Source organism: Salvelinus alpinus, chromosome 19 (assembly GCF_045679555.1).
Source record: "Salvelinus alpinus chromosome 19, SLU_Salpinus.1, whole genome shotgun sequence".
Classification (NCBI taxonomy): domain Eukaryota; kingdom Metazoa; phylum Chordata; class Actinopteri; order Salmoniformes; family Salmonidae; genus Salvelinus; species Salvelinus alpinus.
The window spans coordinates 30,010,890-30,035,864 of NC_092104.1; the positions used below are offsets into that span (position 1 = coordinate 30,010,890).

At 47.9% G+C, this 24,975-nt stretch overlaps 3 protein-coding genes across 7 annotated transcripts; 1 reads left to right on the forward strand and 2 right to left on the reverse strand.

Annotated features, from left to right (window-relative positions):
• The first annotated feature begins 1,948 nt into the window (after positions 1-1,948).
• Positions 1,949-8,569, forward strand: cfap73 (cilia and flagella associated protein 73). Of its 2 annotated transcripts, XR_011669022.1 has the most exons (8): positions 1,949-2,094; positions 2,240-2,345; positions 2,617-2,721; positions 2,816-3,013; positions 3,780-4,001; positions 4,350-4,508; positions 7,060-7,153; positions 7,645-8,569. XR_011669022.1 is itself a non-coding variant. In XM_071352891.1 (7 exons), exons 1-7 carry the CDS (start codon positions 2,039-2,041, stop codon positions 7,732-7,734), a joined length of 936 nt encoding a protein of 311 aa, XP_071208992.1. In that variant the 5' UTR covers positions 1,949-2,038; the 3' UTR covers positions 7,735-8,569. The 2 variants fall into 2 exon arrangements, 1 of the variants encoding a protein (XP_071208992.1); XM_071352891.1 differs by lacking the exon at positions 7,060-7,153.
• iqcd (IQ motif containing D) lies at positions 8,034-11,165 on the reverse strand. Of its 2 annotated transcripts, none has more exons than XM_071352886.1 (5): positions 10,834-11,165; positions 9,878-10,556; positions 9,468-9,701; positions 9,259-9,330; positions 8,034-9,125 (listed from the first exon to the last, which is right to left on the reverse strand). In XM_071352886.1, exons 2-5 carry the CDS (start codon positions 10,553-10,555, stop codon positions 8,841-8,843), a joined length of 1,269 nt encoding a protein of 422 aa, XP_071208987.1. In that variant the 5' UTR covers position 10,556; positions 10,834-11,165; the 3' UTR covers positions 8,034-8,840. The 2 variants fall into 2 exon arrangements, with proteins under 2 accessions (XP_071208987.1, XP_071208988.1); XM_071352887.1 differs by having other exon boundaries at positions 10,743-10,849.
• A 1,027-nt stretch (positions 11,166-12,192) lies between these two features.
• Positions 12,193-16,474, reverse strand: LOC139545280 (putative nuclease HARBI1). 3 transcript variants are annotated; one of them, XM_071352889.1, is made up of 11 exons: positions 15,179-16,410; positions 14,915-15,091; positions 14,763-14,824; positions 14,594-14,680; positions 14,465-14,506; positions 14,223-14,396; positions 14,108-14,143; positions 13,455-14,009; positions 13,270-13,385; positions 13,062-13,173; positions 12,193-12,967 (listed from the first exon to the last, which is right to left on the reverse strand). In XM_071352889.1, the coding sequence occupies exons 8-11, from the start codon at positions 13,924-13,926 to the stop codon at positions 12,597-12,599; spliced, it is 1,071 nt and encodes a 356-aa protein (XP_071208990.1). In that variant the 5' UTR covers positions 13,927-14,009; positions 14,108-14,143; positions 14,223-14,396; positions 14,465-14,506; positions 14,594-14,680; positions 14,763-14,824; positions 14,915-15,091; positions 15,179-16,410; the 3' UTR covers positions 12,193-12,596. The 3 variants fall into 3 exon arrangements, with proteins under 3 accessions (XP_071208990.1, XP_071208991.1, XP_071208989.1); XM_071352890.1 differs by lacking the exon at positions 13,270-13,385 and having other exon boundaries at positions 15,179-16,474; XM_071352888.1 differs by having other exon boundaries at positions 14,223-14,506.
• Positions 16,475-24,975: the final 8,501 nt, after the last annotated feature.

The window sequence follows — 24,975 nt, forward strand, 5'->3', positions numbered from 1 at the left end:
TTAGGTCAGGGCTTTGTGATGGCCGCTCCAATACCTTGACTTTGTTGTCCTTAAGCCATTTTACCACAACTTTGGAAGTATGCTTGGGGTCATTGTCCATTTGGAAGACCCATTTGCGACCAAGCTTTAATTTCCTGACTGGTGTCTTGAGATGTTGCTTCAATATATCCACATAATTTTCAATTCCTCATGATGCCATCTATTTGGTGAAGTGCACCAGTCCCTCCTGCAGCAAAGCACCCCCACAACATGATGCTGCCACCCCCGTGCTTCACGGTTGGGATGGTGTTCTTCGGCTTGCAAGCCTCCCCCTTTTTCCTCCTAACACAACAATGGTCATTATGGCCAAACAGTTCTATTTTTGTTTCATCAGCCCAGAGGACATTTCTCCAAAAAGTATGATCTTTGTCCCCATGTGCAATTGCAAACTGTAGTCTGGCTTTTTTTTATGGCGGTTTTGGAGCAGTGGCTTCTTCCTTGCTGAGCGGCCTTTCAGGTAATGTCGATATAAGACTCGTTTTACAGTGGATATAGATACTTTTGTACTTGTTTCCTCCAGCATCTTCACAAGGTTCTTTGCTGTTGTTCTGGGATTGATTTGCACTTTTTGCACCAAAGTACATTAATTTCAAGGAGACAGAACGTGTCTCCTTCCTGAGCGGTATGACGGCTGAGTGGTCCCATGGTGTTTATACTTGCGTACTATTGTTTGTACAGATGAACGTGGTACCTTCAGGTGTTTGGGAATTGCTCCCAAGGATGAACCAGACTTGTGGAGGTCTACAAATGTTTTTCTGAAGTCTTGGCTGATTTCTTTTGATTTTCCCATGATGTCAAGCAAAGAGGCACTGAGTTTGAAGGTAGGCCTTGAAATACATCCACAGGTACACCTCCAATTGACTCAAATGATGTCAATGAGACTATCAGAAGCTTCTAAAGCCATGACATCATTTTCTGGAATTTTCCAAGCTGTTTAAAGGCACAGTCAACTTAGTGTATGTAAACTTCTGACCCACTGGAATTGTGATACAGTGAATTATAAGTGAAATAATCTGCCTGTAAACAATTGTTGGAAAAATTACTTGTGTCATGCACAAAGTAGACGTCCTAACCGGAATGCCAAAACTATAGTTTGTTAACAAGAAATTTGTGGAGTGGTTGAAAAACGAGTCTTAATGACAACAACCTAAGTGTATGTAAACTTCCGACTTCAACTGTATATACTAGGAAGGCCCAAAAAAGTGTAAAAGACTCCAGTCACCCAAGTCATAGACTGTTCTCTCTGCTACCGCACGACAAGCGGTACCAGAGCGCCAAGTCTAGGTCCAAAAGACTCCTTAACAGCTTCTACCCCCAAGCCAAAAGACTGCTGAATAATTAATCAAATGGCCACCTGGACTATTTTCATTGACCCCCCCCCCCCCCCCCCCCCTTTGTTTTTACACTGCTGTTATTCACTGTTTATTATCAGTGCATAATCCCTTTACCCCTACCTACATGTACAAATGACCTCGACTAACCTGTACCCCCTCACATTGACTCGGTACCGGTACCACCTCATTATTTTTATTTAATTTAATTTAGTTACTTTTTCTATTTTATTATTTGTTTTTACTTTTGTTTATTTAGTAAATATTTTCTTAACTCTATTTTCTTAAAACTCCATTGTTGGTTAAGGGCTTGTAAGTAAGCATTTCACGGTAAGGTCTACACCTGTTGTATTCAGCGCATGTGACAAATAAAATATGATTTGACTTGATTATAAGGGGGTCTCTGATGAATTTGCTATCACAAAAGGGGTCCCCCGCATACACAAACACACACACACACAGGCACAGACACAGACACAGACACACAAACACATACACACACAGTAGTGGAGCTTCTATGTCAGTAGTTTGCCACTGGGGGCGACAGAGGCTTTGTCTATGTGTTGCCATAGAGACAGGATTGTACAGCAAGGTATAAAGAAGTCCAAAGGGAAAGCTGCTTAAGTTTCTAACTGAAGATCAGAAACTCCCTGGAGACAGCAGAGATAATGGCCTTGGATCTGGAGGATTATTTCCATACTGTCTTTGAGGAACACCTCTTAATGTGAGTTTGTTTGTGTTTGTGTTAGTATGCTCTCCAGTAGTGGGGCTGAGTGAAGGAACACAGATTGATGTCCACTGAGATTTCTGTGTGTATGCGTGTGTGTGTGTGCGTTTCTGCATGCGTACTTTCGTGCTTATCTGTGTAGGAAAGTGCCTGTGCGGGACAGAGGTCTGATGAGCGGAGCCACAAGGATGATTGAGAAACAGAGAGAGATCAGAGAGGTGGATAAACAGCTCCAGACACACAGAGAGGTAGGAGCCACGTTCTTATTCATAGTACTCATAATCAATAGAACCTGTGACAAAAATGTGACTATCGTAGTTAACATACTGTATGTACCTGGGATATTGAAAGAGGTAGAGAGAGAGTGTGTGTGTGTGTGTGTGTGTGTGTGTGTGTGTGTGTGTGTGTGTGTGTGTGTGTGTGTGTGTGTGTGTGTGTGTGTGTGTGTGTGTGTGTGTGTGTGTGTGTGTGTGTGTGTGTGTGTGTGTGTGTGTGTGTGTGTGTGTGTGTGTTTCACAGGAGTTTGCATTAAAGATGGAGAGTTTGCAAAGGCGGAGAGATGAGGTGATGACGAAAGAGGAGAAACTGAAGGAGTCGCTGCTCAAATTTGACAAATTCCTCAAAGTTAGTGGCTAACACACACACACATGCGCACACACACACACTGAAACACACAGACTCTGGAAAAAACATCGTAATCAAATGTGCCATCTTGCAGGAAAACGACGCAAAGCGTGGTCGGGGTGAGAAGAAGGCAGAGAGAGAGAGGGATGCTGTGCGTCAGAAGGAGGGAGAGATAGAGAAACTGGAGGAGGAGTGTGTTGTCCTGGAGGCCTGGAGATTGAGGCTGCAGCGCAGGGTGGAGAAGACTGCCTTCTACTGGACCTTCCTGGAACAGGTCCTCAGACTGGCCAAGGTACCCAAGCCTGGCATTCACTAAAAACACCCTTTTCGCACTACTGCGCTAAACTGAACCACCCCCGCCCCCTCCTCACTCTCTCTTTCCTCTTTTCTAGGTATTATCATGAATGTACCCCCCACCCCACCTCAGTTCATCTGATCTGTTCTCAACTCCAGAGAACTTTAAAAACATACTGTGTTTCCTGTGGGATCATGGGACTTGCTTTCTCTTGGAAATTACATTTTTATAATCAAATTTCCTCCTCTTCAGTGTGGGCTGACTAATCTACCAGCTCACGTGTGTTGCCTATGCCATGTCCACATCCCTGTTTAACCATAACACTAACCCTAGCCTCAACCACAACCCTAACCCGAAACCTTAACCCTATCCTCAACAGCAATCCTAACCCTAGCTTCATATCCACATCCCGGTTCAACTCTAACCCTAGCTTCAACCCTAACCCTAACCCTTACCCTAAACCTCTCCATATCACGATTCAACCCTAACCCTAGCTTCAACCCGAACCCTAACCCTTACCCTAAACCTCTCCATATCCCGATTCAACCCTAACCCTAGCTTCAACCCTAACCCTAACCCTTACCCTAAACCTCTCCATATCCCGATTCAACCCTAACCCTAGCTTCAACCCTAACCATAACCCTTACCCTAAACCTCTCCATATCCCGATTCAACCCTAACCCTAACCCTAACCTTAGCTTCAACCACAAACCTAACCCTAGCTTCAAATGTATAACGTGTACATGTGCGTGTGTGTATGTAGTATGAGGATGTGTGGGAGCTACTGGGGAGGTTTGCCACCCTGCTATCCACCAAAGAGCAGCTGCAGCAGAGGGAGAGTGAGGTGCAGGAGCAGGCTGATGGCCAACGGGGGGCGCTACAGAGATACACAGACCAGCAGAGCTGCAGCATTCTGCAGAAGAATAACCTGCTGTCTCAGCTACAGACAGAGCTGGACCAGATACGCTCCAACGCTCTCAGATGGGTACCAGACCTGATCACGCATTCACAGGGTCGTCACTAGAGGGTCATCACTAGTTACCACAGCCACAAAGTCATAATTATGGCTAAACCTATTTCTACAATTTATCTTCTCAATATCTGACTTTAAACCTAACCCTAACCTTAACAACACTGCTATCCTTATGCCTATCCCTCACCTTAAATTAAGACCAAAAAGCAACTTTTTGTTGTCATTAATGTTTACGATATATCCAATTTTGCCTTTGTGGCTGTGGTAACTAGTGACAATCCCTTTAGATGGGTCACAGCTTTACAATTGATTATAGTCCATGTCTCTCTATCCAGAATATAAACAATATTTTTTGTTCAGGAGAACACGTGGTATCACATCCAGACCACAGCGGCAAAGGAGACGCTTTTATTGGGCCAAATTAAAGTGGTGACCCTTAACCTCTACCACATGATGGGCGGGACCACAGTGCAGGAAAAGGGCGTGGCCATCGATGACACAGAGACACAGCTAGAGAAGGTTAGTGATGTTATTATGTCATAGATTGAGGTTTGTGATGTCACAGATGGACTATGTTTGTGATGTCACCGCTGAAAAAGGTCAGTGATGTCACAGCTGGAGAAGGTTTGTGATGTCACAGCTGGAGAAGGTCAGTGATGTCACTGTGATGTTACAGATGGAGGTTTGTGATGTCACAGATAGTGAAGGTTAGTGGTAGAAATAGAATGAATAGAACAGACATTGAACCTCTAACCCTGATACACATCAACCCACATCAACTCCATCATCCCAGACACCCTAGACCCACTTCAATTTGCATACCACTCCAACAGATCTATAGATGATGCAATCTCAATTGCACTCCACACTAACCTCAACCCCCTAGATAAGAGGAATACCTACACTACCGTTCAAAAGTTTGGGGTCACTTAGAAATGTCCTTGCTTTGAAAGAAAAGCAATTTTTTGGTCCATTAAAATAACATCATATTGATCAGAAATACAGTGTAGACATTGTTAATGTTGTAAATGACTATTGTAGCTGGAAACAGCAGATCTTTAATGGAATATCTACATAGGCGCACAGAGGCCCATTATTAGCAACCATCACTTCTGTGTTCCAATGGCATGTTGTGTTAGCTAATCGAAGTTTATCATTTTAAAAGGCTTATTGATCATTGGAAAACCCTTTCGCAATTATGTTAGCACAGCTGAAAACTGTTGTGCTGATTAAAGAAGCAATACAACTGGCCTTCTTTAGACTAGTTGAGTATCTGGAGCATCAGCATTTGTGGGTTCGATTACAGGCTCAAAATGGCCAGAAACAAATAACTTTTTTCTGATACTCGTCAATCTATTCTTGTTCTCAGAAATGAAGGCTATTCCATGTGAGAAATTGCCAAGAAACTGAAGATCTCATACAACGCTGTGTACTACTCCCCTCACAGAACAGCGCAAACTGGCTCTATCCAGAATAGAAAGAGGAGTGGGAGGCCCCGGTGCACAACTGAGCAAGAGGACAAGTACATTAGAGTGTCTAGTTTGAGAAACAGATGCCTCACAAGTCCTCAACTGGCAGCTTTATTAAATAGTACCGGAAAACACCAGTCTCAACTTCAACAGTGAAGAGGCGACCCCCGGGATGCTGGGCTTCTAGGCAGCTGATTGTGGACTACAGTAAACGGGACTGCAGTGGAGCGGGTCGAGAGCTTCAAGTTCCTTGATTACCAAATTACTAAGGACTTGATCAACACACACGCAAACAGTCGAGAAGAAAGCGCAACAGCAATTCTTCCCCCTCAGGAGGTTGAAAAGATTTGGCATGGGCCCTCAAATCCTCAAAAAGTTATTGACCGGCTGCATCACTGCTTGGTATGGCAACTGCACCGCCTTCGATCGCATAGCAATACAGAAGGTGGTGTAGACAGCCCAGTACATCACTGGGGCCGAGTTCCCTGCCATCCAGGACCTCTATGTAAGGCGGTGTGAAAGGAAGGCCCAGATAGTTGTTGAAAGACTCCAGTCACCCAAGCCATAGACCCAAGCCATAGTTCTCTCTGCTTTCGCACGGCAAGTGGTACCGGAACATCAAGTCTGAAACCAACAGGCTCCTGAACAGCTTCTAACGGAGTGAATGGAATAGCCTCAAACACATTGAAACCATGTGGTTTCAGCACTGACCCTGGAACTGCCAATATCAAGTGCCAATATGCAGGGAACTAACGCTCGTGTTCTTCTTATTTCTATTTTTCGTTTGTTTTTGTTCTACTGACATTGATTACTGAATTGTTGGGTAAGAGCAAGCAAGAGAGCCATTTCACTGTACTAGTGCACATGACTTAAAATTTGTCAATTTGACTGGTAAACTCATGGGTATCCTCGCAATGGCTGCCTGGTATTGTGATGCAATAATTTCCATAGTAATGTAGAATGTTCATTAAAATTATACTTACTGATGTGGCTCATGCAATCAAATTTACACTCAGTGGCCAATTTATTAGTTAGACACATCAAGTACCGGGTCTGACCCCCCTTTGCATCCAGAACAGTCTGAATTCTTTGAAACATGGAAACATTGCTCCATTGGTATCAAGGGACCTAACGTGTGCCAGGAAAACATTCCCCACACCATTACACCACCGCCACCAGCCTGTACCGGTGACACTATGGGGCCATGGACTCCTGTTGCTTACGCCAAATCCTGACTCTGCCATCAGCATGATCCAACAGGAACCGGGATTCATTGGACCAGGCAATGTTTTTCCACTCCTCAATTGTCCAGTGATGGTGATAACATGCCCCCTGGAGCAGCTTCTTTTAGCTGATAGGAGTGGAACCTGGTGTGGTTTTTTGTTGCAATAGCCCAACCGTGACAAGGACCGACGAGTTGTGTGTTCCCAGATGCTGTTCTGCACACCACTGTTGTACTGCGCAGTTATTTGTGTGTTTGTGGCCCACCCATTTAGCTTGCACAATTCTTGCCATTCTCCTTCGACCTCTCATCAACATGCTGTTTTCACCCACAGGACTGCCGCTGACTAGATGTTTTTTGTTTGTCGTACCATTATCAGTAAACCCTACACACTGTGGCGAGTGAAAAGCCCAGGAGGCCAGCCGTTTCAGGAGACTGGCACCGACGATCATACCACGCTCAAAGTTGCTTAGGTCAGTCATTTTGCCCATTCTAACATTCAATAGAAGGGTAACTGGATGCCTGTCTGCCTGCTTTATATAGCAAGTCATGGCCACGTGATTCACTGTCTGTAGGAGCGAACCGTTTTCGAGAACGGGGTGGTGTACCTAATAAACTGGCCACTGAGTGTATTTTGTAATGTCAGTTAAGTTGATTCAACAAATCAGAGCACAGATTAAAGGGTACACTTCTTGCTTTTACTTCCTGCTTTGCTCCTATGGATACACTCACAATGGCCGCAAGTCCCCCCCATTATGCCATCCTTGACTTGAAAGGGATGCCCGTTCTATTCATTCTATTTCTATGGATGACACAGCTGATGTTCAGTTATGTCACATTTATGTCACAGCTAGAAAAGGTTAGTGATGTCACAGTTAGAGAAGGATACCGATGTCACAGTGATGTAGAGTAGGGGACATATTAATTTGCTAACAGTAAAATCTCAATGTGTTTTCCTCTCCAGATCCAACTCTTCATCCAAGACCAGTCTGCTATAGTGAACAACCTCAAACAGAGCCCTTCTCATGCCACTACTAAAGCCAACTTGAAGTGAACAGGTGGAGGATGATCAAGTGGGTAGACAGAGGATCCTGCAGGTCTTATTATTGGAGATTTCAATCCATATCTTGTATTGTTTTCACACAGATAGTAATGTTATGGTCAGCACTCTGTGCAGCAGTGGTGGAAAAAGTACATAAAAGGTACCTTAATAGAGAATAACTCAAGTAAAAGGGAAAGTCACCCAGTAAAATACAACTTGAGTAAAAGTCTAAAAAGTACGTGTCATACTTGAGTAAAAGTCAAAGTAAATGCTATATATCAAATTCCTTATATTACGCAAACCAGACGGCACAATTTTCTTGTTTATTTTATTAATGGAGAGCCAGGGGCACGTTCCAACACTCAGACATCATTTACAAACAAACACAGTATTTGGTTTTAATTAGTCCGCCAGATCAGAGTCAGTAGGGATGGCAAAGCTTTATATTGTTAGGTTTGTGAATTGGACCATATTGCTGTCCTGCCTGAGCATTCAAAATGTAACTAGTACTTTTGGGTGCCAGGGAAAATGTATAGGAGTAAAACGTACATATTTTCTTTAGGGATGTAATGGAGTAAAAGTTGTCAAAAATATAAATAGTAAAGTACAGATACCCCAAAAAACTACTTTACACCACTGCTGTAGCACAAACGTACCATGATGACAATAATAATTCATAATAATAATTGTTTCTCAAGCCTTGATCAAATGTATCCAACAATTGCATGGTGCCAGTTTTCTATTATTCTGACCAATTTTGCATAACAACTATAAATTGTTGAGTTCCATTTAAACTGATTCATTAATACCACACTGTACATGTTTCAATAAAAATTATTTATAAACAATGTTTAAAAAAAATCCCCTTTTCTTTTAATTAACATTTAAAAGTAGATAACATCAAACACAGAGTAGTAATCATACAATAGTAATCAAGAGCTGCGTTGCACAGTATTTATTGGAATAAACTCTGACACCTAAAAGGAAAACGTACAAAAGGAGAAAAGGAAAATGGGACGTGTTTTTGGAGAGCTGCCACATCTTTCTCACAAATATAAAAACCACGCTGGAATAATGGACTGTCCTGGTCTGGCCGAGTTTTCCACAGTTATTTGCCCTTATTTGCCCTTCTTGCCTTTGCCCTTCTTGCCCTTGCTACCCTTCTTGCCCTTCCCCCTCATGGCCTTGCGGACACGGTGGCCCCTCCAGTAAGCCTGGATAATGATGGCGGCACAGCTCTTCTTTTCCAGCTCTTTCTGCTCCTCCTCCCTCCTCTCCTCGGCCAAACGCCGCTCCTCCTGGATCTGACTGAACTCCTGCTCCAGGACAGCATACGCCTCTTCTAGCTCTCTCAGCTCCTCCTTCTCCTCCTCATAGACCCTTGTCATGTCCTCCAGCTCAAACTGGGAGGGAGCAGACAACACAGAGAGAGAGATAGAGAGGGGGGTGGGGGATTTAATAAGCATCACTAAAATCGTATTATTAATTGCTGTTACTCAGTGGAAGATTTGTTATGATTTTTTAGGGTTAGTCTACCTGTTTCTCTCCCATATCAGCATCATACTTCTGGATCCAGTTCTCTATTTCTGTCTCCACTTTATATTTTTTCTGCCAGGTGGGGAGGAGAACAACATTGAAAAAAGTTATATTTCGCACTGCAGGATCTACTGCATGCATAGAGAATACTTATCAAAATGTTTTAGATAAGGGGCAGGGGCTAGGGCTCTATTTCTGGGATCTCCCACCTTGCGGAGCGAAGTCTCTACCTCGCGGTTCTCAGAAATCAGGTTGTTAAGCTGAACTCTCAGCTGATTGGCTTCCTGCTGCATGCGGGCCCGCCTCCCCTCTGAGGTCTTAGCGTCTGATTGGTTCTGCTTGTCGACATCCTGCTGTGTCCGCAACACAAAGTCCTCAGAGATCTTCTCCATCTGGTGCAGAGAGCTCTTCAACTTCCTGATCACCTCATTTTTCTTAGAGGTCTTAGAGAGCAGGGGGTAGGGGGGCGGGGAGAGAGTGTAGAAGAGAGCGGGAGAGAAAGTAGAGAGATTACATTTTGGAGAACTGAGCTAGTATTATCATGGGTTAAATCTTTCAAGGTCTAAACTCTGGTGTAATAACAACAGTAGTATAACGACAATGATAACTGTATCGGCACCTCAGCATCTCTGTCTTTGATGGCGGCAGCGACTTCCGCCTCCAGTGTAGCAACCAGCTCCATGTTGTTGCAATGGCGCAGCGAAACCTCCTGCATGTAGCGTGTTCTTTGACGTTCCTCGGCCGGGCTTGTCAGCAGTTTCTCTAACAGCACCCCCCGCAACTCCTGCAGCCCCCCTACCAGCCCTCGCACCCCTTCACTCACCCCCTGCCCCCCTCCCTCTGCCTCACTACTCAGGGTACGGGTTGCGGCTGGATGAGCTCTCAGCAGTCTGAGCACGTTCCTCAGTGAGCTGGGGATGGCCCTTTCTAACTCTGCTCTCGCTCTCTCCCCTGCCTCCCCCTCAACCAGCTTCTGCCCCAGGCCCACCAGCCTCTCTCCAAGGTGCTGGTGCTCCTGTAAGGCCCCCTCCAACTCCAACCCCACAGACAGCCCTCCCAGGAGGGCCAGCACAGCCGGCAGCAAGGCTACCGTCTCCACCCTGGCGATGCAGTCTTCCAGCACCCCTGCGATGCGCTGCGTCTCCAATGATGACAGCTTCTTCCGTGAAGGGTCCAGGATCTTTAGGAGGTCCTCCCTGAGGACTTTGGCCTGGGGCTGTGGACTGGGTTGGGGACTGGAGCACATCATTTGGGGGCTAACATCCTCTAGGGGCTGTATGGCCACCTCTGCAGACATACTGCCATAGACAGGGGGAATATTATTAAATAATAAAACATCATGCCCAAATCAACACTATAACATCGGTCAATTCAGCATCACAAACACATTTACCACTAACGTTAGGACAATATTACTATTTGCTAACTAGGTTAACAGTTGCCTAATGTGTAGTGTAGTTTACTTTTAGATATAATGTACTTACTTAACGTTAGCTACAAAAAGATACAGATTCCATGCGGATAAAACATTTTATCAAGAAAACATAACGTTAGGCCTAAAGAAAAACAACATACCTCCTCTGAACTTAAACAGCACTTAAATAAAGCAAATCGAATCGCACCAGACACATTATTGGCAGCAGCATAGAAAACAACATCACATCGATGTTGATAGTTTACAATACAGTTGCTAAGAGACCAAAGATGTGGGGTGGGGGGAGGGGCCCATTCGCGTCGACGAAGAGCTGAAATAAATTAGCATACATAAATAATGGTCATGATGTTGTAATTTAGGCTCATTAGCTTGTTATATTACAACATGATTACTAAAGTCCGATTTATGGCGGCCGGTCTGATTGATAAACTTGAATTTCAAGCTCAACTTTTGTTTTGAAAAACAAGGACTGCCTTTAGTCTCATAGCGCTGTATTATAATTTAAAGTGAACGCTACAGCCAGAGAGATGTTCAATCGCACCAAACATTTCTGTGAAAAACCCATCGGTAAAAGCTTGAGTTCCTAATTTTTGTATTCGTTTCGCGCTGTTGCAGGTAGGTGCACTTGATTCAGAAAACTATAGGCCTACTTCTGGCCAATCAGATAGCTCAGATCACCGTGTCTACACAGTTTCCTCGCACAATGGACTGTAAAAAAAAGCCTCGAACGCACAACAAATGTAATAATGTGAGATTTCAAAACGTTTAAAACCAGGGGCCTGTTGCACAAAACTAGGATAAGGGATTAAGCCAGGATATCTTGGTGATCCTGGCTCAATTGATCCGTAATCCGGTTGCACTAAAGATGGATAGGGGGCAGGAGGATATGTTATGGTATAAATTACCATGGAGATTTATTCTGTGGAGCTAGCCTGCTCCAGACCAGGCTAAATTCCAGGATCTATTTAATCTCATCCCTAATGTCAGTCAGCAGTCACCACAAATGGAAACCAATAGTTATTTCACTGCTCACTATACATTGTTATCACATATAACTAGACCCACTGTTATTATTTAAACGTTTGTGATCATTAATTTCAATGATTTTGGATAAAAAATGATTTTTAGATGATGTTGCTATCATTAGATAATTTACAGTTTCCCATAGACTATAAGGCTATATATAAAATGATAGAATATTAGGGCCACAGAGGGGAAAAAAACACAAGTCATAATATTGTAACCAGTTGTTTTAAAGGAGGACAGTTGTTAAAATGACAGATGTGGGGCATTTCGTGAAATTGTACTTCAGTATGGTTTCATAAACAAAGACATGCTGATGTGCCAGAATATTAAGTATCACATTGTCATAAGTATCAAAACTGTAAAAACAATATGTAGCTTTTCTGCAGAAAGAACCAGCCTCATAAATTTATGACTTTATCCTTTTTCTTCAGTGTGGCCCTAGTACTCTGTCATATAAACAAATACACATTCCATATGAATATAAAAACACAATGTGTAACATTATGTTCCTTTATTGAATAAGGACAAAACAAAGCAGGTAAACCATCAGCTCCTTTCGAAACTGAAGTCACAGTGACTCTACAAGATGGAAAGCACAGAATCCAAGCATATTATACAAAATGATACATACACATTCAAAGGTCTGTATATAACACACCCTGCATGTCTGCACACTAAAATAAATGCAGGACAAATCCATACACATCAACTGAACAGACAAATGAATGGATGCAGTAGCCTCCCTGCAGCCTTGTATTACACACAGTATACCGCACAAACATCATAAGAGGCCAAATTCGTCAAAAAACGAACCCAAAAAACCCCAAATTCCTCTGCCACCGCAGGACATATTTAACCAAAATTGAAAGCACACATACTAACTAAAATAATTCAACACATATTGGTCCCTCAGCAGCCGACCACTGTCGTCATCAGGGAAGATTGCCGGATTGTCCCAGTCCATGGCTGGTGGCACTCTGGGGGCCCTCTCCTTCCTCAGGCAGGCCACATTGTGGAGGACAGCACAAGCCACAGTAATATCACATGCCCTAACAGGGCTGACCCTTAATTTGTGAAGGCAGTGAAAGCGTGCCTTCAGGAGGCCAAAGGTCATTTCAACTCTGGCCCTGGTCCTGGCATGGGCATGGTTGTAGGCCTGCTGTGCTTCCTGGGGGTCTGTGAAAGGTGTCAGGAGAAAAGGCTGGCAGCCATACCCCCTGTCTCCCAGCAACACACCAGAGAATTCACCTGTCAACACAAAATCTCATCATTACTACCTCATAAACACAGTGATATTCTTGACACAGCCATGATGGTTATAAATAGGGGTTGTGTGGCTTACCTTGTGATAGGCACTGATAGATTTCAGAGGCCCGAAAGATTCTGGAGTCATGGACTGAGCCAGGCCATTTTGCCACAACATTGCTGATCACACAGTCAGCATTGCAGACCATCTGAAATCATAAGATGAGGAATATTACACCAATCAATGCACATCACTGGCAATGCAGAGTGTTCGTCAATGGACAATATCAAAAAGTTATGTTCACCTGAACATTAATGCTGTGAAAGGATTTCCTATTCACAAAATCGGCCTCATGGGCACCTGAGGGGGCTTTTATCCTTATGTGTGTGCAGTCCACTGCACCAATGACATTGGGGAAACCTGTCACACAAAGTAATGAGTATCCTACTATGTGTTAACAGTTGTCCTGTAATTTGTAGATCCTCTTACCTGCAATCCTATAGAACTCCTCTTTGATGTCACAGAGTCTTCTGTGGCCAGGGAAGGAGATGAAGACATCTGCTAATGCTTTGATAGCCAGACACACACTCCTTATTGTGCGGCAAATTGTGGCCTTGTTCAGCTGTTCTGCATCCCCCACTGAGTACAGGAAGGCTCCACTAGCAAAAAAGCGCAAGGCCACACAAACCATTTGCTCCACACTCAGTGCATGGCTCCGTGCAGTGCGGTGCTTAATCCTGGGACCCAGTAGTCTGCATAGATACCTGATGCCATCTGCAGAAAACCTGTATCTTTCATATAGATGGTCATCAGGGAAGGCCAGTGGGTCCAACCGGTCCCTGAAGACCCTTTCTCGCCTGAAGGCTCTCCTCAGCACAAGTGCTTCTTCATCCACCACATCTCGCACGAATGGGCATGCCATTGTCAGAGCAGAAAGGAACACACAATTTTGGGCCTTCATATAGGCTAGTGGCCACACCTGGTGCTGGGGGGGTGGGCAAAAGAGGGCGATGCCTTATAACGATGACTTGGTTGTACTGATTGCTGGGAAAATAAAAAAAACCTTAGAAAGATGCCACCGTCCTGTGTGCTCACAATAAGAGCTCATATGTCATGGCTCACTTGACTTTACGAGAATATACCTAATTTTTATTTTGAGCTGTGTCATCTTCTTGGAGCTGGGGGAGGAAAGAAAAATAATGAATAATACATTTGTGTTACAGTTAGCATACAGTGTACATTGAAGGCATATCTCACCTCCCTCTCAAGTTTTTTTATTTCAAGGTCCAGTTTCCTAATTGTCCTCTTTTTTATTTCGGACTCCAGTGCAAGATTTTCCATCTTTTTCTTCTTGTACTGAATGTCTATGTCTGCCAGTTCTATTTGGCGCCGGAGGTGGTTGCCATACAACTTTCTGATAGCTTGTGAGCTCTGTGAACACAATACAATTAGCGAAGCTGGAATTTGGCAGGATGTGGTGTCCTTTTATTAATACGCACTATGTTGCCAGGCTGGTTTTCCCACTGTATAGCATCTGGGTCCTGTAAAAGAAATTAGATTTTTTGATTTTGATGAGGACTCCTCACCATTGTAGAGTAAATAGTACTTTCACAGTCTTAACATGATACCTCATGCCTTCTGGAATCCAGAGAGATGGTCTCCTCCTCATCATCGTCTCCATCATGTGCTGTTGCTGCTGCACTGGGGCCTTCACCCTATCACATTTAATCGGATTCATATTGAAGCTAGTAGACAAGACATGCCAGGCCTACAGTATGCCTTTGATGGAGTACTCACTGGATCAGCATCGTCTGGTGCTTGTGCTGGTGGCTCTAACAGGAACACAGTGCTGCCAGACACTGCAAGGCAATAGGTAAACCAAAGTCAGACAGTCCAAATTGATTCAATATGAATGTGGTTGTATCCCATGTAGAGATGGAAGGACATACCTTGAATGAAGCGGGTGGCATCTTGGGAGGAACCTATGCTCGTCTCTTTCCCCCCAGGGATCCCCTCTAAGACGGGCCTGCCTTTATTTAGCTCCAAGGCCATGTCCTCTGCTGGGGTAAGGTCAGCCTTTGGTGACCCACCACCCGTGCCTTGTCTGTGGGTATTCTTTTTCACTGCTAAAACAGTACAGACAATGTGTGAGCAGGCACCTTCTGGGTACAATATATGCTTGTGCTTTGTTAAATATTAGTCAGGGACCATACCATTCTGCAGAATGTTCTTGTATTTGATTTTGACCTGCTGCCATGTCCGTTTTGGCCCGTTCATGTTTAATCTACACACACACACACACACACACACACACACACACACACATTTAATGGAGTCACACTGCAAAAAATTACTTGGTATTTTTGTCTTGTTTTCAGTAAAAATATAAAAAAATTTATCATAGCTTTATACAGTGTGATGGAGTTACTTTACACAATTTCACTCATATCTGCAGTGCATTTCAATTAAAAATTTAACCGTTTCATAATTACAGTACAACTGCATTTTTGGAGATGTGAATTAAATATTTGAATTGTAATTGTGATGTTTCAGCGGAGCGGTGAGTGTGTAATTGTGCACTACTTACGCATTCAGGCGGTCTGCAATACTTTGCCACGCTTTTTCTCTTTGCTTTATCACTGTGGCGGTGTTGCCTTTCTTCTTAATTATATCTTTTACCTCCTCGTATGCCTCCATGAGGATTTGTGCTTCCGACGGGGAAAAGTTCGCGGCTCTAGTTGCCATGGTAAATCAGTTCATCTGTGATCTGTGGCGGGGTCTATTTGAGTGAGCCGTGAGCGCGCACCTATCCAGGATTGGTTTCACCTGGTTTAATGAATCCGTGTCTGCTCATCCTGGCTTGGTCTTTGTGCAACCAATTAAGCCTGGACGCACATGTTTTGGCTTCATTGAGCTCAGCTGAGTCATTTATCCCGGATGTCTTAATTCTACTTTTGTGCAACAGGCCCCAGGACTAGAGAGAGAATCAACGAATACAGCAGATCTGCTGTTTTTATGAGTAAGTTCATGTATAAGTTGTTATTCAGCACTGTCAACACTTTGTTTAATAGTTTTATAAGCCATAAAATGCACGTGTTTCGTTAAGCTTTCATTGTTATTATTTGCGCCCGGTGTCTTTTATAATATCGAGGAATATTTCACTTTCTTTGGTCGTAGGAGTAACAACATGAATTTGTGAACGAGGTAGAAGTAATTCAGTGCGACTTAAAGATCATACCCTTTTTATCAATTTTCGTCTAAAATGACATACCCAAATCTAACTGCCTGTAGCCCAGGACCTGAAGCAAGGATATGCCTAATTCTGGATACTATTTGAAAGGAAACACTTTGTTTGAAACACTAAATTTGTGGAAATGTGATCTTAATGTAGGAGAGTATAACATATTAGATCTGGTAAAAGATAATACAAACTAGAAAACATGTGTTCCAGAGACAGCAGGGGTTCAAACTGTAGAACCCAGTTCCTACATTTGAATATAAAAATGTATTTTATCAAACAAAACAAAACCTTTTATCTCTGTGACCCTCAGGATGACAAATCAGAGCAAGATTACTGAATGTAAGTACATTATTTACCTTCAGAGGTGAATGTATCAAACCAGTTGCTGTGATAAAAGGGTTTTGTTGTTGTGCACTCTCCTCAAACAATAGCATGGTATTTTTTTCACCGTAATAGCTACATTATATTGGACAGTGCAGTTAGATTAACAATAATTTAAACATTCTGCCGATATAAGACATGTCTATGTCCTGGAAAGTTGGCTGTTACTTAAAACGTCACTATGCATAGTCACTTTAATAACTCTACCTACTACCTCAACTAACCTATTAAAAACAGTTCTGTAGCAAGGAGGTTTGTACAGTAGGCTATAGGCCCAATACATTATCACTGCATATTGGATATGCTTGAATTACCCTGTCAATGTTGTTCTTCTCAGACCATTTTGAAAGGATTTTAAGTATACGATCACACTTCTAATAGATCATTTGTTGTATTACTTGTGAGGCACAGCTGAGTGATCATAATACATTGTTTAATTTTTTTACTGGACTGATGGTCAGTCTGAGGGGAACGGAGGATCCCTCCATCCCCGGTGAGGTCACTCCTCTCTCCATCCCTCCACTGAGAAAACAGGATACAGTCTTCCAGCTGATGGTGAAACCTTATGTTGCATAGGCTTATGTTTTTTAAGTCATGTTCAAAAACAGTCTGAGCTGTAGATTTCGGCTTGCATTTTCACTCAGAAAGTGACCTTGACTCAGAAAAGGTTGGTGACCACTGTATTAGAGAAAGGAGGATATAGTAATCTGTATTAGAGAAAGGAGGAGATAGGAATCTGTATTAGAGAAAGGAGGAGATAGGAATCTGTATTAGAGAAAGGAGGAGATAGGAATCTGTATTAGAGAAAGGAGGAGATAGGAATCTGTATTAGAGAAAGGAGGAGATAGGAATCTGTATTAGAGAAAGGAGGAGATAGGAATCTGTATTAGAGAAAGGAGGAGATAGGAATCTGTATTAGAGAAAGGAGGAGATAGGAATCTGTATTAGAGAAAGGAGGAGGTAGTAATCCCTTTGGTCAATGAGCGGAGGATAATGCCTATGTAGAGATTTCAGTGCCCACAGAAATGTTTTCTGAATTCCATACTTTAGGATATTTTAACATTTTTAATGTACAAATGTAATCATTGAATTCATACATTTAAATTGTATATTGAATTCAGTTTTCAAATAAAATTTCAATTGAATTGAATATTCAAGTTCAATATTTATATATTCCGTTTCGTTGTTATATTTATTTATTTCACCTTTATTTGTTGTCTGTGTATCAAGTTTACAAACTATCAATTCAAGTTGATCAAAGTTTCATATATTCAACTTCTCAGATGCATTCAGATTCCGTTTTCAAATGAAGTTCTCTAAATTGAGATTCATAACAAGAGACATCATCCAGGTTGCCAAAGATGGTCTATTATATTGACAAGATAGTCACGTGACCGCTCTAACAATGGAAATACATGTCCTCAAAGATGGAAGACAGATTTGTCGAGAAGGGATATATATACACTACATGACAAAAAGTTTGTAGACACCTGCTCATCGAACATATCATTCCAAAATGATAGGCTTTAATATGGAGTTGGCCCTCCCTTTGCTGCTATAACAGCCTCCACTCTTCTGGGAAGGCTTTCCACTAGATGTTGGAACATTGCTATGGGGACTTCCATTCAGTCACAAGAGCATTAGTGAGGTCGGGCACTGATGTTGGGTGTTTAGGCCTGGCTCGGGGTCGGTGTTCCAATTCATCTCAAAAGTGTTTGATGGAGTTGAGGTCAGGGCTCTATGCAGGCCAGTCAAGTTCTTCCACACCGATCTTGAAAAAACTATTTCTGTATGGACCTCGCTTTGGACATTGTTATGCTGAAACAGGAAAGGACCTTCCCCAAATTGTTGCCACAAAGTTGGAGGTACAGAATTATCTAGAATGTCATTGTATGCTGTAGCGTTAATATTTCCCTTCACTGGAACTAAGGGGCCTAGCCCGAACCATGAAAAACAGCCCCAGACCATTATTCCTCCTCCACCATACTTTACAGTTGGTACTACGCATTCGGGCAGGTAGTGTTCTCCTGGCATCCGCTAAACCCAGATTAGTCCGTAAATGGTGATCCTAGGCTCGTGTGCGGCTGCTTGGCCATGGAAACCCATTTCATGAAGCTCCCTACAAACAGCTTTTGTGCTGACGTTGCTTCCAGAGGCAGTTTGGAACTCAGTAGTGAGTGTTGCAACCGAGGACAGACGATTTATATTCGCTACATGCTTCAGCACTCGGCTGTCCCGTTCTGTGAGCTTGTGTGGCCTACCACTTTGTGGCTGTGTCGGTGTTGCTCCTAGACGTTTCCATTTCATAATAACAGCACTTACAGTTGACCAGGACAGCTCTAGCAGGGCAGAAATTTGATGAACTGACTTGTTGGAAAGGTGGCATCCTATGACGGTGCCACATTGAAAGTCACTGAGCTCTTCAGTCAAGCCATTCTACTGCCTGTCACGTTCTGACCATAGTTCTTGTGTGTTGTGCTTGTTTTAGTGTTGGTCTGGACGTGAGCTGGGTGGGCATTCTATGTTGTGTGTCTAGTTTGTCTGTTTCTATGTTTGGCCTAATATGGTTCTCAATCAGAGGCAGATGTTTTGTGTTGTCTCTGATTGGGAATCATATATAGGTGGCTTGTTTTGTGTTGGGATTTTGTGGGTGGTTGTTTCCTGTCTCTGTGTTTTCTCTGCACCAGCTAGGACTGTATCGGTTTGCCACTTTTTGTTATTTTGTATTTATAAGTGTTCTCTGTTTAATCGTTTAATTAAACATGTTGAGCACTGGCTACGCTGCGTGTTGGTCCGATCCCTGCTACACCTCCTCTTCTCTTGAAGAGAAGGAAGGCTGCCGTTACAGAACCACCCACCAAACTCGGACCAAGCAGCGTAGCAACGGGCAGCAGCGACAGCAGCAGCAGCGGCCCACTACACAGGACTCCTGGACATGGGAGGAAATTTTGGAGGGTAAAGGACACTGGGCTAACATTGGAGAATATCGCCGCTCTCGTGAAGAGATGGAGGCAGCTAAAGCCCAGGAGCGGTGGTATGAGGAGGCAGCACGGAAGCGTGGCTGGAAGCCCGAGAAGAAACCCCAAAAATGTATTGGGGGGGGGCTAAAGAGGAGTGTGGCGAAGTCAGGTAGGAAACCTGCGCCCACTTCCTGTGCTTACCGTGGAGAGCGGGAGTACGGGCAGACACCGTGTTATGCGGAAAAGCGCACGGTGTCTCCTGTACGTGTGCTTAGCCCGGTGCGGTACATTCCAGCTCCACGTATCGGCCGGGCTAGAGTGGGCATCGAGCCAGGTGCCATGAAGCCGGCTCAACACATCTGGTCTCCAGTGCGTCTCCTCGGGCCGGTGTACATGGCACCAGCCTTACGTATGGTGTCCCCGGTTCGCCAACACAGCCCAGTGCGGGTTATTCCACCTCCCCGCATTGGCCTTGCTACGGGGAGCATTAAACCAGGTAAGGTTGGGCAGGCTCGGTGCTTAAGAGCTCCTGTACGCCTTCACGGTCCGGTATATCCGGCGCCACCTTCCTGCCCCAGCCCAGTACCACCAGTGCCTACACCACGCACCAGGCTTCCTGTGCGTCTCCATAACTCTGTTCCTCCTCCACGCACTCTCCCTATGGTGCGTGTCTCCAGCCCAATACCTCCAGTTCCGGCACCACGCACCAAGCCTCCTGTGCGTTTCCAGAGCCCTGTACGCACTGTTCCTTCTCCCCGCACTCGCCCTGAGGTGCGTGCCCTCAGCCCGGTACCACCAGTGCCGGTACCACGCACCAGGCCTATAGTGCGCCTCGAGAGTCCAGTGTGCCCTGTTCCTGCTCCCCGCACTAGCCTTGAGGTGCGTGTCTCCAGTCCGGTACCACCAGTTCCGGCACCACGCACCAGGCCTACTGTGCGCCTCAGCAGGTCAGAGTCGGCCGTCTGTCCAACGCCGCCTGCACTGCCTGCCTGCCCAGCGCCGTCTGAGCTGCCTGCCTGCCCAGCGCCATCTGAGCTGCCTGCCTGCCCAGCGCCATCTGAGCCGCCCGCCTGCCCAGCGCCATCTGAGCCGCCCGTCTGTCCGGAGCCGTCTGAGCCGCCCGTCTGTCCCGAGCCGTCTGAGCCGCCCGTCTGTCCCGAGCCGTCTGAGCCGCCCGTCTGTCCCGAGCCGTCAGAGCCGCCCGTCTGTCCCGAGCCGTCAGAGCCGCCCGTCTGTCCCGAGCCGTCAGAGCCGCCCGTCTGTCCCGAGCCGTCAGAGCCGCCCGTCTGTCCCGAGCCGTCTGAGCCGCCCGTCTGTCCCGAGCCGTCTGAGCCGCCCGTCTGTCCCGAGCCGTCAGAGCCGCCCGTCTGTCCCGAGCCGTCAGAGCCGCCCGTCTGTCCCGAGCCGTCAGAGCCGCCCGTCTGTCCCGAGCCGTCAGAGCCGCCCGTCTGTCCCGAGCCGTCAGAGCCGCCCGTCTGTCCCGAGCCGTCAGAGCCGCCCGTCTGTCCCGAGCCGTCAGAGCCGCCCGTCTGTCCCGAGCCGTCAGAGCCGCCCGTCTGTCCCGAGCCGTCAGAGCCGCCCGTCTGTCCCGAGCCGTCAGAGCCGCCCGTCTGTCCCGAGCCGTCAGAGCCGCCCGTCTGTCCCGAGCCGTCAGAGCCGCCCGTCTGTCCCGAGCCGTCAGAGCCGCCCGTCTGTCCCGAGCCGTCAGAGCCGCCCGTCTGTCCCGAGCCGTCAGAGCCGCCCGTCTGTCCCGAGCCGTCAGAGCCGCCCGTCTGTCCCGAGCCGTCAGAGCCGCCCGTCTGTCCCGAGCCGTCAGAGCCGCCCGTCAGAGCCGCCCGTCAGTCAGGAGCCGCTAGAGCCGCCCGCCAGTCAGGAGCCGTCAGAGCCGCCCGCCAGTCAGGAGCCGTCAGAGCCGCCCGCCAGTCAGGAGCCGTCAGAGCCGCCCGCCAGTCAGGAGCCGTCAGAGTCGCCCGCCAGTCAGGAGCCGTCAGAGTCGCCCGCCAGTCAGGAGCCGTCAGAGTCGCCCGCCAGTCAGGAGCCGTCAGAGTCGCCCGCCAGTCAGGAGCCGTCAGAGTCGCCCGCCAGTCAGGAGCCGTCAGAGTCGCCCGCCAGTCAGGAGCCGTCAGAGTCGCCCGCCAGTCAGGAGCCGTCAGAGTCGCCCGCCAGTCAGGAGCCGTCAGAGTCGCCCGCCAGTCAGGAGCCGTCAGAGTCGCCCGCCAGTCAGGAGCCGTCAGAGTCGCCCGCCAGTCAGGAGCCGTCAGAGTCGCCCGCCAGTCAGGAGCCGTCAGAGTCGCCCGCCAGTCAGGAGCCGTCAGAGTCGCCCGCCAGTCAGGAGCCGTCAGAGTCGCCCGCCAGTCAGGAGCCGTCAGAGTCGCCCGCCAGTCAGGAGCCGTCAGAGTCGCCCGCCAGTCAGGAGCCGTCAGAGTCGCCCGCCAGTCAGGAGCCGTCAGAGTCGCCCGCCAGTCAGGAGCCGTCAGAGTCGCCCGCCAGTCAGGAGCCGTCAGAGTCGCCCGCCAGTCAGGAGCCGTCAGAGTCGCCCGCCAGTCAGGAGCCGTCAGAGTCGCCCGCCAGTCAGGAGCCGTCAGAGTCGCCCGCCAGTCAGGAGCCGTCAGAGTCGCCCGCCAGTCAGGAGCCGTCAGAGTCGCCCGCCAGTCAGGAGCCGCCAGAGCCGCCCGCCGTCAGGAGCCGCCAGAGCCGCCCGCCAGTCATGAGCTGCCTTCCAGTCATGAGCTGCCCCCCAGTCCGGAGCTGCCCCTCAGTCCGGAGCTGCCCCTCAGTCCGGAGCTGCCCCTCAGTCCGGAGCTGCCCCTCAGTCCGGAGCTGCCCCTCAGTCCGGAGCTGCCTCTCTGTCTTGAGCTACCTCTCTGTCCTGAGCTACCTCTCTGTCCTGAGCTACCTCTCTGTCCTGAGCTACCTCTCTGTCCTGAGCTGTCTCCTCAATTTAGTGGGGACCTTGGTGAAGATTGATAGGCCAAGGTCGGGGGCGAGGGTCGCCACTCAAAGGACGCTAAGGAGGGGGACAAAGACAATGGTGGAGTGGTGGCCTCGTCCTGCGCCGGAGCCGCCACCGCGGACAGATGCCCAACCAGACCCTCCCCTTGAGTTTTAGGGGTGCGTTCGGAGTCCGCACCTCAGGAGGGGGGTACTGTCACGTTCTGACCATAGTTCTTGTGTGTTGTGCTTGTTTTAGTGTTGGTCAGGACGTGAGCTGGGTGGGCATTCTATGTTGTGTGTCTAGTTTGTCTGTTTCTATGTTTGGCCTAATATGGTTCTCAGTCAGAGGCAGATGTTTTGTGTTGTCTCTGATTGGGAATCATATATAGGTGGCTTGTTTTGTGTTGGGATTTTGTGGGTGGTTGTTTCCTGTCTCTGTGTTTTCTCTGCACCAGCTAGGACTGTATCGGTTTGCCACTTTTTGTTATTTTGTATTTATAAGTGTTCTCTGTTTAATCGTTTAATTAAACATGTTGAGCACTGGCTACGCTGCGTGTTGGTCCGATCCCTGCTACACCTCCTCTTCTCTTGAAGAGAAGGAAGGCTGCCGTTACAGAACCACCCACCAAACTCGGACCAAGCAGCGTAGCAACGGGCAGCAGCGACAGCAGCAGCAGCGGCCCACTACACAGGACTCCTGGACATGGGAGGAAATTTTGGAGGGTAAAGGACACTGGGCTAACATTGGAGAATATCGCCGCTCTCGTGAAGAGATGGAGGCAGCTAAAGCCCAGGAGCGGTGGTATGAGGAGGCAGCACGGAAGCGTGGCTGGAAGCCCGAGAAGAAACCCCAAAAATGTATTGGGGGGGGGCTAAAGAGGAGTGTGGCGAAGTCAGGTAGGAAACCTGCGCCCACTTCCTGTGCTTACCGTGGAGAGCGGGAGTACGGGCAGACACCGTGTTATGCGGAAAAGCGCACGGTGTCTCCTGTACGTGTGCTTAGCCCGGTGCGGTACATTCCAGCTCCACGTATCGGCCGGGCTAGAGTGGGCATCGAGCCAGGTGCCATGAAGCCGGCTCAACACATCTGGTCTCCAGTGCGTCTCCTCGGGCCGGTGTACATGGCACCAGCCTTACGTATGGTGTCCCCGGTTCGCCAACACAGCCCAGTGCGGGTTATTCCACCTCCCCGCATTGGCCTTGCTACGGGGAGCATTAAACCAGGTAAGGTTGGGCAGGCTCGGTGCTTAAGAGCTCCTGTACGCCTTCACGGTCCGGTATATCCGGCGCCACCTTCCTGCCCCAGCCCAGTACCACCAGTGCCTACACCACGCACCAGGCTTCCTGTGCGTCTCCATAACTCTGTTCCTCCTCCACGCACTCTCCCTATGGTGCGTGTCTCCAGCCCAATACCTCCAGTTCCGGCACCACGCACCAAGCCTCCTGTGCGTTTCCAGAGCCCTGTACGCACTGTTCCTTCTCCCCGCACTCGCCCTGAAGTGCGTGCCCTCAGCCCGGTACCACCAGTGCCGGTACCACGCACCAGGCCTATAGTGCGCCTCGAGAGTCCAGTGTGCCCTGTTCCTGCTCCCCGCACTAGCCTTGAGGTGCGTGTCTCCAGTCCGGTACCACCAGTTCCGGCACCACGCACCAGGCCTACTGTGCGCCTCAGCAGGTCAGAGTTGGCCGTCTGTCCAACGCCGCCTGCACTGCCTGCCTGCCCAGCGCCGTCTGAGCTGCCTGCCTGCCCAGCGCCGTCTGAGCTGCCTGCCTGCCCAGCGCCATCTGAGCCGCCCGCCTGCCCAGCGCCATCTGAGCCGCCCGTCTGTCCGGAGCCGTCTGAGCCGCCCGTCTGTCAGGAGCCGTCAGAGCCGCCCGCCAGTCAGGAGCCGTCAGAGCCGCCCGCCAGTCAGGAGCCGTCAGAGCCGCCCGCCAGTCAGGAGCCGTCAGAGTCGCCCGCCAGTCAGGAGCCGTCAGAGTCGCCCGCCAGTCAGGAGCCGTCAGAGTCGCCCGCCAGTCAGGAGCCGTCAGAGTCGCCCGCCAGTCAGGAGCCGTCAGAGTCGCCCGCCAGTCAGGAGCCGTCAGAGTCGCCCGCCAGTCAGGAGCCGTCAGAGTCGCCCGCCAGTCAGGAGCCGCCAGAGTCGCCCGCCAGTCAGGAGCCGCCAGAGCCGCCCGCCGTCAGGAGCCGCCAGAGTCGCCCGCCAGTCATGAGCTGCCTGCCAGTCATGAGCTGCCTTCCAGTCATGAGCTGCCCCCCAGTCCGGAGCTGCCCCTCAGTCCGGAGCTGCCCCTCAGTCCGGAGCTGCCCCTCAGTCCGGAGCTGCCCCTCAGTCCGGAGCTGCCCCTCAGTCCGGAGCTGCCCCTCAGTCCGGAGCTGCCTCTCTGTCTTGAGCTACCTCTCTGTCCTGAGCTACCTCTCTGTCCTGAGCTACCTCTCTGTCCTGAGCTACCTCTCTGTCCTGAGCTACCTCTCTGTCCTGAGCTGTCTCCTCAA